The 19,442-nt window shown below is 38.6% G+C and overlaps 1 protein-coding gene across 1 annotated transcript in view; it reads right to left on the reverse strand.

Annotated features, from left to right (window-relative positions):
- plxnb2b (plexin b2b) overlaps positions 1-19,442 on the reverse strand; it is a 157,868-nt gene that overhangs the window by 20,726 nt on the left and 117,700 nt on the right. The window contains exons 11-23 of the mRNA XM_015048210.1: positions 18,134-18,235; positions 16,681-16,776; positions 16,016-16,103; positions 15,760-15,923; positions 14,555-14,703; positions 11,728-11,839; positions 10,524-10,660; positions 10,031-10,213; positions 7,774-7,867; positions 4,627-4,824; positions 3,398-3,577; positions 1,543-1,679; positions 352-452 (exon numbers count right to left, since the gene is read on the reverse strand). Coding sequence (XP_014903696.1) covers positions 352-452; positions 1,543-1,679; positions 3,398-3,577; positions 4,627-4,824; positions 7,774-7,867; positions 10,031-10,213; positions 10,524-10,660; positions 11,728-11,839; positions 14,555-14,703; positions 15,760-15,923; positions 16,016-16,103; positions 16,681-16,776; positions 18,134-18,235 — 1,741 coding nt within the window. The remainder of the gene's footprint in view (positions 1-351; positions 453-1,542; positions 1,680-3,397; positions 3,578-4,626; positions 4,825-7,773; positions 7,868-10,030; positions 10,214-10,523; positions 10,661-11,727; positions 11,840-14,554; positions 14,704-15,759; positions 15,924-16,015; positions 16,104-16,680; positions 16,777-18,133; positions 18,236-19,442) is intronic.

Here is a 19,442-nt window from a genome sequence, read left to right on the forward strand (position 1 = left end):
AAATAAAACAAAAAATAAAATATATTCGTTTTTTCCAAATAATTAGGAGGCGTGCCTCCCCCCCCCCCCCCCCCCCTGTTTCCTTTGTGCACTGCTGATCTGTCTAAATTACGTTGTTAGAGATATAGAAAGAAAAAAACCTTCCAGGAAAAATCAATTCCACATTAAAAGACCGCTTTTTATAACCGTTTTTTTGCTAAACCGCTTTTCATACTGATGACAGAACAAGACTAAGAGGGAGAGCTGAATTAATTGCAGTGAAAAAAAATATAGAATCACAGCAATGAAGCACAGCACTCTTCATCAGTCATTAATCACATTGCTGAGAATTAGCAGCTGGTTTCCCATTACCGGTGAACTCCTTCTTGCAGCGGTCTCTGACGCTCTCCTCCAGGTTCTCCAGCTGATGCTTGACTTTCTCATATTCTCTTTCGGCCTGTTGACTCTTTCTCCTAAACTCATGCAAAGAGGAGAGGAAAGTTGCAACAGTGGGTCCAATAAAACATTTCATCTGCGCTGTGCCATGGCGATAAAACAGTCTCAGTATTCACAAATGCACAGAATTAAGATTCACAAGTATTTCTGATGCAAACATGAGCAGCGTTGGTGGCCCTCGCATGTTCCAAACTCTATTTTCACTGTGGGAGCTCTGGCACCGCCACCTTGTCGTTAACGCCAACGCACAATTTTTACTTTGATGCTCGCACCAGTGTTCACATCTTCATGTGTTTTAGGGGGCCGGAGGGGCACATATTTATATTTTGGCAGGCCTTCAGCCTTGTAGGGTAAGTAAAAATAATCGCTTTGTGTTTATGAAAAGTGTGATTTAAATGAATTATTACCTTGTTTTAATAACTGATCATATAAAGGGCAGAACTTTAAAACCAAGGCTATTATTATCTTGGGGCTGAGGAAATCTACAGGGCCAGTAAATTTACAAAATCCCGAACTGCTACCTTGGTTTGGCTTCATTACAAGAAATTCAACTTCTTGGCTAGCACAGTTTAGTAGCATGGCCCCTCTTACACAGCTTGCACAATTAAACCAATTAACATTCATAATTAAAAACTTCTCATAACATGTCGATGAGCAGCTGCTCCACTATTGCTGCCTTTAGTCATGTTGAGTTGTAAACTGTCTACAGCGCTGTTGAAATGGGCTAATATGATTGGCTTATACACAAGTTACACCCTCCACGTGAGGTGTGTTCTTGTGATTGGCTGAAATAAGGACGATATCTGTTTCCCTGTTAAAAAGATGACATTTGTGGGCTGAGTCAAGTCAGGGTCTCTTAACTCGAAGCAAAATTCGCAGACCAGAATCAGCTGGTAAATGAAGATACATTTGTGTTTGCATCAAAAGTACAAGTGCGAATCTTGCATTGCATTTGTGAATCGTTCTGTGCACGTGTGAACACTGACACTGTTTTAGCTCCGTACTATACGGCAAAAAAATGTTTTTTAATTCTGATTTATAATTAAATCGGTGATAGTGTGAATCCCCGCTACTGCATTTTACCACATGGGAGTGAGCCTAATTCACCTGTAGCAGTAGACTGAAATGATGATGATGAGCAGCATGGGCACAATAACTGCAGGGATGATTATGTAGAGAGACAAATCGTTCTTCTTCTCATACTGCACCGAGCCGATTACCCACTCTCCCTTTCCAAACTTGATCTGTGGATAAACACAGTGGGAAACTCTTACAATGTATAGAATAAAGCATGTTCTACCCAGAAACAGTCAGTGGCAGACAGCGTGCAAAGCAACACACAAGTATACAAATGTGAATCTGCTCCTATTTCGACTGAAATCCATTTTAGTGACGAGAAAATGAACAAGGTCGGCTTCGCACCAGCAGAAAGCCAGTGTGTCCTACATACTGACCTTCAACGAAATGTTTTTAACTAAATATATCACGAAAATTAATACATTTTATTTTAATAACTGAAGGTCACTCTTCCAAAAAACTAATTGCAATTACACAAAACTGCTGTGACCAATCCGTGAAAAGCCTGCGGTATAAACTGGGAAGAAACAATTATTGCTATCGTTGATTACAATGAAGAAACAAAAACTATTGCTAAAATGAAAATCCCTACTTTAAACCCCAAAAACAAACAGTACACTTGGGATTGTTAAAGTAACTTTCTTTACTCTTGGTACAATAAGATCATCAACAAATATCAATATATTTGAACAGATGATTAAACATAATTATATTGGTGCTTCTAATGCAAATGGCCTATTAAATGATGTAAGTTTTACTTTTAGAGAAATAGGGGTGCTTATGATTGTAAACAGTGACAAATAAGAACATTTTATTGTAGTTTTAAATTGCTAAAAATGCCACAAAACATGAGAACATTTTAAGTCTACATTCTTTGTACAATCAGCAACATTCGTACAAAGCGTATGCAGAACTGCTGCTGTGAAACGGCCACCGTTTCCTTTTAAATCAGACAAATGTTAACACGTAAAATTGTTCGCCGTCACATTATGATCTCCATTTGCTGCCAAAACGGCAGCACTACAAACTGGGATGCACAGTTTATCTTCCGACACCTTCTTATCAGAACAAAACTAATACTCACTCTTGTCCATTTTTCTCTTTATAGCATAACTTTGAGGATAAAATGTTCACTCGCAGCCCAACGTGTCCCACTCGGTAACCGGTACCACTATGAACAAGGGATCATCGGTGCAGCTTCGCCCGTCAGTGATCATAATGTTATGCCAGATCCCAGTGTGCTCTCCTTTCTTTACTGCACACATCTTGTACTGTTGATAGTCCAGTCATGTTCCTTAACTATGCAGCACAGAACAGCCGCAGAAATGAAACAATAGCTCACTTTTAGGTACTACCCATGGGAGAGATTACTCTATTCATCACAATTGTGGGTTGGATATAATTAAATGTAATTATAGGGGCCTGTAGCTACAGAGAAATTCTTCAGCTGGAGAAAAGGAAAAAAAGAAAAAGTCTCAAGACGTATAGAGGACATGCCTAGAGAACCAGAGTTGATACTCATAATGAATAGCTGTTCTCCTCTACACCTCTGCATGAGGGTCTGGAGTTTTTGCAAAGAACATTTAATCAAGTAATAATGTTTCTTAGTGCAGATTTGAGGGATGTGTGCTTTTTGATTTTCTTCTCATTTACACTTCCACTCCACTGCCAAGGAGGACGTTCTCCACTTTAAAGTTTGTAGCTGCAAAGACTAAGAATGCACTGAGAGCCCGAGTCAAGTTCATACAGGAAATATCTTCATACAATGTGGACAAAGAGTGCACATTAGAATGGATAGGATGGATGGAAACATTGGACAGTATAGTTTAACATCATGCTGGGCGTTTCCTCCATGCTTCAGCTCTTGGTCTTGATCTGTTCTTACCATCAGGTCCAGCAGCTCGGGGCGGGTGTCTCGGCGCTGCCGTCTGGAGCGGGCCCGGGGCTTACTGGAAGGTGGGTCCAGGAACAGCTTGTCGTCCTGAAGCGTGTTGACTTGACACTGGACGTCACCCACAAACGCTTGGGCTTCCTTGGCGGTCATCGCCCTGGAGAACCCTCGACCCTTCGAGAGAAGAGCAACAGAAACGCTCACCGTGTTGAGACCGAACAGGACGGGAGAGGAAAGAAATAATAACTACCAACATTAGATAAAGGATGTAAAGAGCAGAGCGAGCATTATTCTAGGCTTTTTAATTAGAAATGGGTGAAAAGAGCAAAACTCTTAACAGTCCCGTTCTGTTTAAGGGTTGAAAAGTAATTAGAAGTCATTTAAATTCCTAAGATTATAGTTGCTGCAGGGATAATTACAAGCGGTTGCTCACTTAAGAAAATCAACCTTACATTTCTGTCAAATCAAATCACTGGGGAGACAATAAGTCAAACTTATTATTATTTTAGTACAAGGGAGATTTATGTAAACCACAACAAAATAACCGAAAAGCTCTTGTGTTTATTCTGATCTTAGCTCAAAACATTAAGTCAAAGACTGTTGGCTTTATCATAATTTTTTGGAGTAAGAAAATGTAAACTGAACAATCTGCATTAATCAATATAACAATGACAAATCACTTTTTTTTTCCTGTTTTAAACTTCCTAGTTAAGAGTTTAAAATAAAACATTTTAAAACTGGAAGAAGATATGAGGAAATATTCAACTCTTTTAATTATGAGGAAAAAAGCTGAAGAAATGAGCATTTGTGTATATTTAAAGAATGATTTGAATCTCATTTTTAATCTAGACCACATAAAACATTCAGTTTATTTAAATATTGTAATCCCTAACTGTATACCACAAACGAGCCAAAGCCTTTTTGTTTCCTAAGCTGTTCTCTTACATTTCTACAAGGTCTGCGAACTGCAACACTAATTTGCATTCATCATTTCCAACCAACAACTTAAAGATAACAAGTGCTCTGTTATTTGCATAACTTTTATACGCAACAGAGCCGAGAAGGATATGAGCTGCTAAGTAACGTTAATGTCTCAGAAGTGCAACTCAGCAATTTCCCCCCCACATTTTCATTTTAACTCATGTCAGATAACAAAGCAATTTCTCTTAATTGTTTCGAGGAAACGAAACAGTTTGAAGGGAGTCGGTGCAGCGAGCGCTCACCTTGACGATGATGATGCTGGTCTCGGTGATGACCTTCTTCGTCACATTCTCGAAGACGGGGTTGGCGTAGTATTTGAAGGACTTGAGCTCCTTCACCCAGTTGTCCAGCTGGATGTAGGTTCTGAAGTCCTGGCTGTGAGAGCCGCTCACAGTCGGAGAGCGAAACTGGATGACCGTGTCGTTCTTCTCGTGGGCGACCTGAGTCGTTTCCAAAAAAAAAAAAAAAAGAAATGAATGAAATGAATGTAGAAGACACACCAGTACGAGCACAGAAAGCTATCGACTGGGATTAGAGATTCAAAAAGCAAATAGTAGGTGTTGAAGGGCCTTTGTTTTATTGTTGTTGGGCTTTTTTTTTGCAGTTTTTTGTACAATAAAGAGGATAAAATTATGCACATCTTTGAAATCATCATTCAGACTCCAATCTGCCACAGAGAGCAGCATCTGCCTCTGATGAGTCACAAATCACAGTCACTCCTCCAAACAGCATTTCAGCACTTTATTAAACTTTTTAGTTTGCTTTTTTTTATACTCTGTCACTCACTGATTGTTGTGATAACGGAGTGAAAACCCCCCAGCAATCTCCGTCACAGTTTATCTTTGCAAGAGAAGGCAGGTGGGCCGTAATTCACATAAATTCAAACCAACTGTGAGTTTAAATTCTTATTATTGTTGTCATTTGTATGGCTTAAGTTTGCCTTAAAGCGTTAATTTGTCTACCTAATTTCCTAAAAACAAGTAAATTTCAGCCTTTTTTATTTGAAACTCATACTTTTGCATTTATTTGGAAAAAAAATACAACAGAGCATCTTTTTTTCACCATGTATGTTTTCTATTCATAGTTACTCATATTACATGGGTCTGTGTATTTTACATTCAGGTCTAGTTTGATATGAAATAATATATAGAGAATATGCTGAGTTTTGCTTTAAAGATTACTATAGCTGCTATAAGCTTTTGTTTAAAATAAGAGCAGTCCTGTGTCGCCAACCAGACATGACAAATAACTTAAAAATAAAAAAAAAAGAGAACAGATCCAGGACATGTATGCTGCTGATTTTGTGCCACTCATTTACAAACTGAAAGGAGCCTGGTTTAAAATAATGGAGTGGAGTTCAGTTCAGCAAATGTTGGCTATAATGCATTCCAATATGATAACCTGAACGAAATGCGTTGTTTCCTGATCCCTTTTAAAACAGAAACGCGTTTTGATTAAGAAAATAACTGGAAAGAGGAAAACAAAGTGGTAGAAACGCTGCTTAGCTACAATAACCTCAAATACTTTTAAAGGTGAAAGCCAAACTAGAACGACATGCAAGAATATTTAAATCTATCTTTATAGGTTACATGAGAGCCACAGAAGAACAAACCAAGGATTCAAACTGAAGACGCTAAAGTTGACCAAAAAACACATTTCCTTGTCTAAAGAGAAGTAAAGCAACATTTTGTGGCCTGATGACAGCGAGGTTGTTCTTGTTAGAGGTTTTTAGGGGCTGCAGACAGTTTGTCAGACAGCAGGGGCAACAGCAGCCATGAGGCAAAACCAAGAAATGCAGAGAAATCATTGAATTCCTACAGCACTTCTCTTAAACAACTAAATGCCATTTCACTGGTTTACAGGGAAGCTAAATCTTCCAAGCATATTTCAGTTAGTTTGTAAGGAAAAATGCAGACAATATTTTGTAAGTGCAATTCTGTAGGTGGGGAAAATGTAACACAGTTTTAAAGATTTGATTTAGAAAACAGAATAAAGCTTGAATTTCACATGAAATTCAAGCTTCACTTATATTTTTTGGTAACCCTTTATTTGACGGGGTGTGCATATGTCTGACATCTTCATGAATGTTTGTGTCTGCTGTCATGACGTGTCATTCGGTAAATAATGATATTTTTAATGCAAAGTTGTACTAAAAGTTGCATTAAAAGTCCAATAAAATTGTTAACTTTGCATTATTTGGTGAATAACTGCACTTTTAATGCAAAGTTGATGCTTTTAACGGATTTTTAATGCACATTTCAATGAAACTTTGCATTAAAAATGTCATTATTTACCAAGTAACACTGTCATGTTCATGACTGGTGTTATGTCAGTCTTATGCACACGCTTTCAAATGAAGTGTTACCCTTTTTTTTTTTTACCACACTGCTATTATTATAAACAGGACTATATGCAATGTTTACATTTTACCAATAAATAAATTAAACAATTTTACATGTTATAGTTTAGCTAAATCTAGCCTAAGATTATCTGGAATTATACAAAAGTGCAATACTGCCCTCATATTTCAACATGGTAATATAAACATTTTCAATAAGGCTTCTTACAGCCGACCACAAAAACCATTCTACTCTCCGTCATAGTAAGGAAATTGGCTCTTAAATATGACTGCTTATGATAACTGATATGCAGACTACAGAGGGCTGCGTTTCAAAATGAAAAGTACAGAGCGTCTTTCAAAAAAACAGAAAACCACTTGATGGCTCACCACCAACCTGACCTACATATAAACATTGGTTTACCACGTGCCAGCAGCAATAATGTGTGTGCATATTTGGGCTTAGTTGGATGGAGTTGAACCAAGAGGAGTTTATCAAACAGAGCAGCTTAAGCCTTTGAGATAACACTCTACATCCCGTTCTAGGCTGTGCCGGCCAGAAGTATTTTTCCAATCTCTGCCCAGAACCTTGGCCCAAGAACAAAGTGGTAAAGTTTAGCACCGTTGTGAAACTTTAAATCTGCTATTACATGGAGGTCTTTAAATAAAATGAACTGAATCTGTCCAGAAAACGCTGCCCAGGACACAGATTGGTAAACAGCAGCAAAACCTTCTGGCTCGGATCAACCTAATGAAGCCGGTCAAGGATTAGTTACTTTATGGTGAGATTGAGACAATTTGTCTTTTACCTTGAGCTTAACAGGGTTTATAGATTTAAAGAGTGTTCCTAATTGGTGGGAGAAAAAAAAAAGAAGGGATGGATGTAAATCAGAAGTTAATTTAACAACAGCAAAGCTAATTTTGAATTAATCGTCAACGAAGGAGCAGAGCAGAACAGCGCTGCCAAAGACAAGTGACTGGGAAAAGACAAACGCTCGATGACAGATCGGATCAAAGAAGAGAAACGGTGATGAAGAAATGTAGCAGAGACCTCGACAGATGATGAGTTGTCTCCCTGGACCCTCATCACAGCGGTCTGGATGAGATCAAAACCGGAGCCTGTGACCACAATGTTCCTCCCACCACTAGAAACACAAATCAAACAGAAATTATGCATGTGAATTCCCAGACACACAGAGTTCAGATTAAATTTAAAGAAAATGAGCGACTTGTAAGAAAACAGGCGTTTTAAAAAGAAGCTAAAGCAATTTTACAGCAAGTTGTTTCAATACATAATGGAGGAAAAACAGATAATGGAGAAAAACTGATTAAGAAATTATCAAACACTTTATTACACGGTACATTTTTAAGTCTTTCTTATTCCATTTTTAAACTCTGTTTTACTTCTTGGAGTTCAAAAGGTGCAATCAGTCCGAGTCCTGTTCGCTCATTTTTTTCCTCACTTCTAACGGTCTTTGTGACATTTTGCTACACCGCTTCCATTGCAGAGATTTAGACATCAGCAGCTCTGGCAGGATGATGACTGTTAGGGCCAGAAAATTGCATCTCCTGAAGCCTTCAAAACAAGACAACACTTTACAGAGAGGCTGTCAGCCGTTGCAGAAAAGCGCTGGGAGCGAAGCGCCAACACATCGATTTTGCTTATAAGATAATGTAGATGATATTCACCATCTGAGAAAAGCAGCCATTTGTTAAAGTGCATGTATTTATTCATAAAAATGTGCTTTGCCAACCAGCACATATACACAGATGTACTTTACAGGCTAAGTGAGCACAAATGTTGTTATCGTTTGTGGTCATCTTCAGGATTCGTCACCTGGGGATCGCAAAGCCGTTAAGCAGCAGTTTATCTTTTGCAAAACGGCAAAGTGCTAGCAAAAAAACAAAAAAAAAAGAAAAAGGTGCGTTTACCTCTTAGACAAACAAAATCAATTGTGAAATGTATAACTTAAAACCCGTTCCAGAACAATTTGTTTCCATACAGAAATATGAGCAGCCTGAGGTGCCTATGCCTTTCGAGGAAAGCGATGTCAGGGGTGATGTCTGTAATAGCATGTTTATAGTTACAAGGTGCTCAAGGCTTTCTCCGACAGGTACAGAGCGCTGAATGCAACTTGTGTGTGTTTTGCCGGTCTGAGTATAGCAGTGTGTCCTTTAATTATCTAAAATGTTAGTACGTGTTGTCCTGGGTCTATTCCTTCAGCTCGAAGACAACCCCTCGGGCTGGAAATGTAGAAGTCTGACTCTTGTGATTTCTCTTTCCCCCCCCCCCCCCCCCAATACGACTTTCAGGGTTATGCTCCAGATCGATGTTTGATTTCAGATGTTTCTATGGGAGGTGCAACTGTTGCAGCACACCGCAGTCTTTTTAAAACATAATTTATAGCAAGTTTATGAGTTTTTCATGGCTTTTCCTCAAATTCTGTAAAGCAAAAGTTATTGGATCAAAATCCATTGCCTTTGGACTTTTCCCCCCAATTTACAACTTCAATGTACATGAAAGACTTTTAGAAAAATGGGTGGAGCTTTTTTATTACTAATAAAAAAGCAAAGCAATGTGTTTTTGCCTTATTTCACAAATTTTCTGCTACTTAGTCAATCGCATAAAATCTCCATAAAAGACAGTGAAGATGTTGATTGTAATGGGAAAAAAGGTGAAAACAGTTTTTTTTTCCCATTTTAATGAAAATTAAAAACATTTGAAAATTGAAAACTTGTAACAACTATTTGTGATATTTGGCCCACAGCAGAGCAGATGCCACAGATTTAAAGGACTTCAATAACTGTACAAAGTTTATGGTAAAAACACTGCAGCTTGCTCCCAAGTCCATACAAGTCCCTTCAAAACATATTTTTGAAATCTCTCCAATGGAAGATAAGGTTTCCCCCCAGAAAACTTGCTAAGCCTGGTGGTCTGGTGCTCCAGTCATTCATCCAGCGGCCTGTCGTGTTTCTGAGTTAAAAAATGTTTAAAGTTGACAGGAAGTTTGAAAATATATCACTTGATAATTATGTGTAATTGAAAGACTTGGACATTAATACCTGAACAACAACTATAAAGCCTTAAAAAAATACTAACATTTTAAAAAAGACTTAAAAAAACATAAGAAATGTTAAGCCTGATGGGGCCACAAGTAAAGCCTGGTGGCCCACCAGGCTTATAGAGATGAATAGATCACTATCATGATCAACAACTAAAATATGCAAATCCTAACAATCCTAACATGTCAAACAGAACCAGATCATATCACACTGTGACCAAAGGTGGATGCTTTAGTTAAACTGACCAGACGAAGCTTCCTCTGGGCTGATGGTCCGACACCGTTGGGTTTTCCATGTACTGGAAGGCACCTTGGACGAACGTAATGGTCTTCTTTCCGTACTGAATTGTGACGGGCAGCTTCTCCAGAGGCAACTTCTCCTGTTGGTATTCACCTGTCTTGCAGACGATAGCTTCCCCGAATTCCTTCCTGCCAAGACAAGGACAAAGCTCAGTACAGGCAAGAAGGGTGGGTGGGCTACAAAAGGTCGCTGTGCAAGCCAACATGGCAGCAACCCAACAGTCCTGGCTCAAACGCTTCTCTTGGTTATTTTTAAATATTAAGTTTGAAGGAACTTTGGCAGCCACAAGAGTGAAACAGAGGGGAAAATACATTTCTATAGCTAAGTTCAATTAAAGTTTTACTTTTTGTGCAAAAACAGGCTTTACGTCTGGATAACAGCTGGCTATTTCATCAGAGAGATTAATGGCATCCATAGAAACCTGAATGCAATCCTTACACAGCACAGTTCATGTCTCCAACTTTAACCTGGACATCCTCCTTGCTGCTGGTGTTCAGAAACTGCCCAGTTATTGTAATGTTCGTGCCCCCTGCTTTAGGCCCTCTAGCAGGGTGCACAGCTTCTGGCACTGGGTCCTAGCAAAGGGGGGGCAGGGAGAAAAAGCAGTCAGGTTGTTTGTCACCAAGCAATGTTTGAATAAGTGCACATATCTATCTTGCAAGGACTCAAACACACAAGCGTCAACCCCCAGGCTCACACAACCAGAGGAGCTACACACACAGAGATAACAGTGCTGCGCCGTAAACATGCACCCTTTCTCTCGGGCTCCTTGAACAACCCACACTCGCTCTATCAAAAGCATTCTGCCACAAACCCATACAAGCTGCACATCTGCCTCAAAATGCCGCGTAGTTAGGCAGAAGCAATTCCCTTGTGGGGGGAAAAGGCGGCGATATGAAAGGCCAGTTAAAAAAAGATGAGCTGTGATCTTATAAAGCATTAAGAAAAAGTGACTACTGAAGTTAAACTGCTGTTTAGCACTTCAATAATGAAAATTAAACTCTACCCCTATTTGGAGCATTTTAACAAAGAAATGCATAATTTATGATCTAGTTTAAGTTTTAAGAAGAGTGTAGTGGCTTGCAAAAGTTTTCATATGGCTTTGTCTCATTTATCAAATTTCAACCACAAACATTCTCTGCTTTTTGGGACAAACCAACACACACGTACACACACACAGGCACACACACACAAAAAGCAAAAATATGAAGGGTAAAAAAAAGTGAATAGTTTTCAAATGTTTTTACAATTTTTCAGAATTCCCTTGATTTTCATACCCCTGGCACAGGGCTGTAGCAGCATCATGCTTTATGGATGCTTATCCTTCAGTGGGCAAATGAAACCTATACTTGATGGGAACCCTTAGCTGTATGCAGAACAAGCATGCATATGTGCATCTTATGTGTTAAAATGACCCAGTCAAAGTCCAGACTTAAAACCACAATATGTCTTCAAATCTGATTTTTCACAAGTGCTCAAAACCCCCCCCCAAAAAACAGTTTTGAATTACCACTTTACATTTAACCACTACGTTGTGCTCCTCTTTCACACACAAAAATCCCCAACAAAGTTTTTATCTCCTTTCCTTAAAACATTTAAGACTTATTTCTAGTCAGGCAGCAGAGTAAAGTTTGGTACTTACCCTGTAGGTGAAGTTAATGCGGGACTTTCCTCTCTTTCCCCCATTCACCCATATCTCCACTGGACCCGAGAGGCTTTCATTGGGGCCTATATGTCCAATCTCACACACGACACTGGACAAATCCAATAACAAAGGTTCAGACGTGAGAACGTATTTCAGGCATGGACCATATTTTACTTTTTAGGTAATCCTCATTATCAGTCTTGCAAGTCACAAGTCTACTTTTACAGCTACTGGCATCGATTAAAAAATCTCTGCTCTGTAATGCTCCCTAAAAATCACAGTTTGTAAAAAAAAAAAGAGTAAAGACTGTATCAGATTGTGAGAAAAACTGTAAAATAAATAAGGGAAAGCAAATGGAAAGTGACTGTTTCAACACAAGTTAATATTTCAGTAGCGCTGAATAATTACAAAAATTATTTCAGTATCTTTAGTTGCACTAGCCAACTTTTGATGTGTGGCTGCTTATTATGTCGGCATCTGTCCACATCTTCAGCAGATTTTAGGGGAAGTGTGTTGCAGCTGATTAAAGTTAACACAACAAGCCTGATTCGGGCAAATGAGCAGGCCCCAATATCAGAATGAGGAGCTCAAACCAAGCACACTTCAACCTGAAAAACAAAAAACAAACAAAAAAAACGCGTGGCAGCTAGCAACAAGAGGAGAGGAGTGCGTTCGCAGGAACAAAAGTGAATGATTTAAGACCGGAAGACTTCCATCTGGTCACATAAATCCCGGTTTATGCCTCATCATGCAGATGGCGGGGCGAGGATTTGTCGTAAATGTAGCTCCATCCTGCCAGGTGTCAACTGCTCTGGCAAGAGGCTGTTTTCTGTTTTATAGACCATTTGTATGAAGTGAGCACTTTTAGACCCAGCTGTGACTGAAGTGAATTTGGTAGACTTGGTTAAAGCAATTATCTTCCTAACTGTGCCCTGCCAAATAAAATGCCTGCAAGATGAAGGGAATAAACCATTAAAACTCCGTGCGAGATATTATCACGACTGAAATAATGTCGTAATTAAGACCGGCCTGGAAACACTTGCCCCGTTTGAAGAAGGTGATAAAGAGCAAAGGTCAGAATTAAAAATGTTTTCTATTGATTTCTGCTTCTTGTTACATTTCTTTACATTATTTGACAAAGATAATTTATTCCTCAGACTTTTCCAACCATGCAGATAAAAAAGATCAACTTATACTAAAAATGACACAATGTCATACTTTGACCAGATTACTTAACCATACTACAAAGGGCATGACTAAATACCTTTTTTCCTGCTCATTTTGAAGCATCTTAAATTGCTGCCACTCTTAGTAAGAACAATTTCACTACAAATTAAAATATTTTATTGTGCAAGTTATAAGAAATTTTGAGTTAAGTCAGAGACCTATATTGAAAGCAGAAAAATCAAATGGTTTAATCCTTTCTATGTATTAACCATTAAACCTGTTTTAAGTTGGAAACATTGCTTCACGTTGCGCTACTTTTTTAAATGGAGCAATTAAGAGCTACATCATTTATATTCTACTACTTTTATTCTCTACAATAACACAAGTGTGCATGTTCACTATCAGTGGGGAGTTTAAAGCCCTCCCTAAAGACTCAACGATCAACATCCAGCTAATGATCAATTAACCAAGAAACCATCCACAGAACATTTTATTTCTAGTCATATTATCTAAAATGTGACCAAAAATGCTCCAGCTAGATTTTAAACTCTATTTAGTCAGTGAAAGTATCATTAATAATATCAGAGCGATGCAGAGTAAACAAATAAAAATAATGATAGTTTGCTGAATATCGAGGGACTTTTGTGTTTGCAGGTGTGGCAGTATTTTATGAAAACAAACGTCGGCACACATGGACATCTAAGTGCTTCCACAAACACTTATTCAGGGAAAAACGTGGCAGATGGACAACATGGCGGACTTCATTGAGTGTGTTCAGCAGATTAAAAATAATATTACGGTAGCTTTGTCTTCTTATCAGCAGAAACTGAGTGTCGTTTCTGCAGCTGCAACTTTGAAATTATTTTATAACTTTGAAATAATTTTCTCCTGTTTAGTTTAAAAACAGTAAAGTTTGAGAAAATTAATTAGATCTATTAAACTTTAAATTTTCACAAAAACAGGAATGTTGACATCATTGATTGTGTAAATTAGTTAAAAACATCCCCAATCTACACATAAAACACAATCACAAAAAAGAGGCAGAAGAGGAGTCGGCATGCCTCCTACACAATCATGACAGTTTCGTAATCGTTTATATAAGCTGTACATTTGCCTGTTAAATCAAATGTATTTTCAGACTCTTATGGTTTGGGTTATATGGAGTTTTGTCCAACAAAATGTTTAAAAGAAAAGCAGATAAAGCAAAATAAGAGTGAGTGATTCATTACAGTTTTAAGTTTAAATGCGTTTTTAGAGGCGCTTGTATGCTATTCTGACTGCATTCTCCTTTATATGCATTTCAGTCAGAGCTTTATAAAAATATTTAACCTGGGACTCCAGACACCTTGGTCAGGTCTAACAGTTCACCTGAGCAGAATTTGAATGAAGGAGCTAAATGTGATATGTTGCTTTAGATTTACTCAAAAAAAACAATATGCAGTGTCTGTGTCCTTTAAAAAGACTTTTTACTAAACCCGCCCGTGTCTGGAGACCATCAGATCAATACGGTTGTATAATAAGCTTTATAACACATGCAGGCACGACACAGCGAGGAGAGGGAAAAGCCTCCGAATGCAGAGATGCTTCAAAAACACAAATTAGGAAAATGACAATGAAACGTGTGTTTGTGGTGCAGCTCACACCGAGCGTACTTTACCTGGTGGAGACAGAATACTTTTCCGCCTGATGTATGCAGGGCTTTCCGGCTACTGTGATGTTTTTAATGTCCTCCTTGTAAATACCAAGGTTGGACCCGTGGATGGTAATGGAGATGCCTCCTTCCATGGGCCCAAAAAGAGGGACGATCTGCAGGGAGAAAGTTTGCAGAAATCAATCAATGGAGCTTATTTGTGTGGCTCATTTCAGCATCAAGGCAGTTCAAAGTGCTTTACATCATAAAGCACTTTGAATCTGTGACAGATCAACACACGGGGCATAACTTTGAAATCTATTTTTTCCTCTTTCAAAGTGTAGTGCCTCTTTGAAACCCGCCTCCCCGTATCAATACTCTGTACATAAACCTTCATTTGCAACAACAGCTGGAGATTATTGGTTATTCTTTAAAGAAAAATAAAACTTGCAGGTTTCCAGCTTCCAGCAGGAACCTTTTTGATTGATTTTTAAAAAAAATCTACGTAATTAATTCATCAAAATCAATGCTTTAAACTAATAAAAACACCTGGATTTATACTTTGATTAAGTAGACTGCAAAGCGATGTGTGCTGCACAGGATTTTATTTAGGGGTATCAATGTAAATGTAAACGTTGGTATGTCAACATTTTTTTTTTGTTGACCTGTCACATAAAATCCTTATTCCATACATTTAGATTCTTGGTTCTAGTTTAAGAAAAGATGGTAGAGATTTAGGAGTCTGGCTGTTTTTGTGAACAAGTAGAATAAAGGTTTAGCAGACAAACTGAATGAAACGTCTGGGATCCTTGAAAGTCTCAATGATTGATCAACCCACTGACACCATAAACAATCCTGCCAATGCCATTTATCCGCGTTACCATCAACCAATATATCCGTTTGTCAGTGTTGTGGCTGCTGACAACCTCTGTCTGAATCACATCAACACAATTACTGGTCTGCATTTCTTTTGTCAATGACAAAAAAGACACCAACAACCAAGTAGGCAAACAAAATATCGATCCAATCTAGACATAATGGAGGAACATTGCAGCATGCTCACAAGGAGACTTCCAAATCTTCTGTCAACACACAGATGAGACAGACAATACACAGCCAATACACTGGTCTAATCAATAATCCAATCCCACAGATCAATGTGTTCTCCTGTTCAAACATCCTGGACGCGGAGTCACATTTTAAATGTAAATGTGAGGTTTGCCGGTACTTACGTTGGTGATCTCAGGGTTGGGGCACTCAGTGTTTTGGGAATCACTACAGAGCTTCTTGAACACACACGCCTTCTGCTTGCTGCACCACACACAGTTGTACTTCGAGTCGGCAGACTTGCAGAGGCTACAGTCCTCCCTCCCCACGGAGCAGTTGTACAGGGTGACTGGATCGCAAGGGAGGAGAGAAGAACGGTTATGGAGTATTAGTCAGATTCCCCATCTCTCGTTTTTGTTCCAGGTTGCTTAAGAAATGCACCGTTCAGAGTGCTGTCCATCTTGTTCCCAGTCCTCTTGTCCTTCATGTAAAACAGGATGCTGGTCTCCGGTGACTTATCGTAGGAGAACTAAGGAATTGAAAACAGAATGAATAAATACTATGAAATCCAGAGATTTATTACATTTAAACTCTTCTCGACAAACAGTGTGGGCTGCTGCTGCCACCCTGTGCCAAGGGGGGAAAAAAATAGAAAGAAAAAGAAAAATTATACCCAGTCTGGCAGATTTTCAGCAGAGGAAATCAATGTTGGAGAAAGAACATAGCTGGGGGCAAGATACAGTTCGAGTTTCTCAATCAGAGATTTCAAAATGTGGACAGACGCAGCCGAAATAACTCAAACGAGTGGAGGCTGTCCATTAGAGGGAGCTAGAGAATATCAAAGGATTAGGAAAAAACTGCTAAAGGGTAAATGCATTTATAATTACGCAACATACAGAACATGCTTGGCGATAAAAAAGGATGTGCTGCAGAAAGAACAGAGGCTGTCCTACGGTATATGCTGCTACTTGTGTAGCACTATAAACTGAACAACCCCACACCTTAGCTGTAGCTTAGAAGCTGCAGTTCAGTGGAGGATATTTTCTGCTAACACCCAGGAAAGAAACAAGAGTATAGTGCAGTATTTACAGCTGTGGCGTACTCACACTGAAGCCGTTAAAACTGTAGAAACGACCGCTCTCTTTTCTGACCACTTCCTCCATGTTTTTCATCAGTTCGGTGCCGATGGTGAAAACATGATCCTGCGTGACAACAACGAGGGGAACAGGTGAACTGATGCAGAAGGCATTGGCTATCATTAGAACAAAGACAAGACTCACTAAGTGATATCTTGACATATTTCAAGTGATTAGCAACATTAATACTGATCACCAAATGAAAGCAGCAAATGAAAACCTAAAATTCAGTGTCTCAGAAAATTTGAATATATTAGACCAAAACAACTTTTATTCCCAGAAGTGTCTGTGCAACACAGCCGCGAGCCAAAAAATTAAAAGCTGCAAATACCTGAAACGCCCTCTAAAAAAACGTACAATTGCCTATTTTAATATTTCAACCAATAAATCTGTCTTTAAGCTCTCACAAGAGCTGCAGACGATGCCTCTGTAAATTCTTTAATGGACTTTGATTCATAATCCTCTCAAGGACGCTTTCATGCCTGTTGATTGTGTATCTTTTTCCCAATGCACTTTTTCCTTCCACTTAGCTATCCAATAGTATGCCTGGATACAGAACTGAACCACCAGCAACTCTGTATGAAAACTTAAAAGAAATAAAGACGCTGTGTTTAANCTNCAGAATGAGTTTTAATTATGGAAATAAACTTCATAATAAAATGACCTTCTTTTTCTTTTTTTGAGACGTACATGCAGGTACATACTATGTTCGCCTATTCCATTAGCATGGCAAAAAAAAATAAAAAATACATGCAGACTGTTCCAGCCTTCACACACTGAGATGATTATACGTTAGTAAATTACAGGTAGCTTTATAGATCCTTCAGCCTCAGATGGTGTCTTATGAAGGCACACAAAAGTGGCAAGTTTGGCTTCAAAACTTGGATTAAGACTTGCTTCAACACTCAAAGTCTCAATCAGAAGTGATGACTAAAGAGGCAGAGGGAGTCCACCGTTAATCAGGAGGTAGGTGCTTCATCCCCGGCCAGTCTAGTCCACATGTCGACGTGTTCTTAGCAACACTGGTAAATCTCCCAGTTTCCCCTGATGTATAAGTGCGTCTGTGATAGAAGTGCTTTATGTAAGGCAGGAAGAAGGAAAAAAAAAAAAAACTCTGCATAAATGTGTATGAATGTGGCTTGTGTTTTAAAGCACTTTGCTTGGTCAATAATACTATCAGAGTGCTACATAAATACAGTGCATTTCCCATTTCGCTTCACTGTAATGACTTCCTGTTGTGATTTAGGTGATTAATGGAATTTAGCACGTCCGACGTCTGCTTCCTCTTTCTGCTTTCTTATAAAGGTGGAGTTCTTTTTTTCTTCTTTTTAATCAAGAAAAAGCTGTTTATTTATTCTTTTACAGCTTTTCTACCGCATTCGTTTGTTTGCTAACAAACCAGTGAATGTTTTGGGTCGTTTACCTCGTAGTTCTCCAAATTGATCCCTTCAAAACTGATACTGGTCTCGTGGCCCACTGGGATCAGAACTGGGTCTGGATTCTCAAACCGAGGACAATCCGATCCCTGAAAACACATCAAAGCAAGTCAGACACTCCCACTTTTAATGATCTGCATTTCAAACATGCAAGCCACTTAACGGACGCCCTCGTCTGCGGCAACAGATAAGTGTATCGCTGGAACATCTGCCGACTTGTAAATTGATATCTTCCACACTCGGTGTTTGTCATGGACGATGCTGGCAACTGATTGAGGGATTTGCATTTTTTTTAATATTAATTTTCAGGAAGGCTCTGTACAGTCAGTTGCTGGGTCACAATCGATGAACAGATACACGGTCTTATAAAAGTGTTCACACCCCTGCTCTTCTCATGTTTAATCAAATTTCAACCACGAATCTTAATGTATTTTAGTGGAATTGCATTTTTACAGAAATACAAGACAAGAAATATAAAGTGGACAGAAAATGATGCATAATTTTACATTTTTGATTCTAAAAAGAAATTGAAAAATTGTTTTATCCCTCTGAATAAATATCCTTTTGATGCAATGCTAAGTCTATTGGAGCGTGGCTCTGTCTGCTTTGCACATCTACAGACTGATGTTTTACCCATTCGTCTTTGCAACATAGTTCAGGTTCGGTCCGATTAAAGGGAGAGCATAACAGCACATTTCAACACTCATTTGGATTTTGTCTGGACTTTGGAGTCATTCCAACACATTAATATGTTTCCCTTGCAGAGCTGGTTGTATGTCCTGGGTTGCACCACAAATTTGACCAATCACGAATCTTAAAAAAAAAACTTGACCTGCTGTCGATTTTTTTTGTCTGAAAGTTCTCTAAATATAGTGATGAAAACCCGACGTTTGCAACAGTTGGGTGACTATTATTAAGTAGCCAATGGATCGGGGCCACTGTAACTTTTCAGCAAGATAGGAGCTGGTTTTAAGTAATTAATTAATATCGATCAAAAAGTACCTGTTCCACTGGCAGATTATCTCACTTATAACAAGACTTTTTTTTCCCATAAGTGAAATAATCTACCAGTGGATTTAACACTTTTTCCATCAATATTAAGAAATTATTTACTTAAAGCAGGCTAATGGAAAGTTACCCTTAAGTTAGTTTTGCCTTATTTCAAATGCACAAAGATATTTGCACTAGTAACTAGACCAAATATACTTGATAAGATTTTGTGTTTTTTGCAGAACAGGGTTGAAATAGGTGCACTCTATCCTAACACTATTTAGGTGACGTCTCAAGGTGGTTTGT

The sequence above is a fragment of the Poecilia latipinna genome, unplaced genomic scaffold, assembly GCF_001443285.1.
Source record: "Poecilia latipinna isolate Pla-1442-1.1 unplaced genomic scaffold, P_latipinna-1.0 Scaffold867, whole genome shotgun sequence".
Lineage (NCBI taxonomy): Eukaryota > Metazoa > Chordata > Actinopteri > Cyprinodontiformes > Poeciliidae > Poecilia > Poecilia latipinna.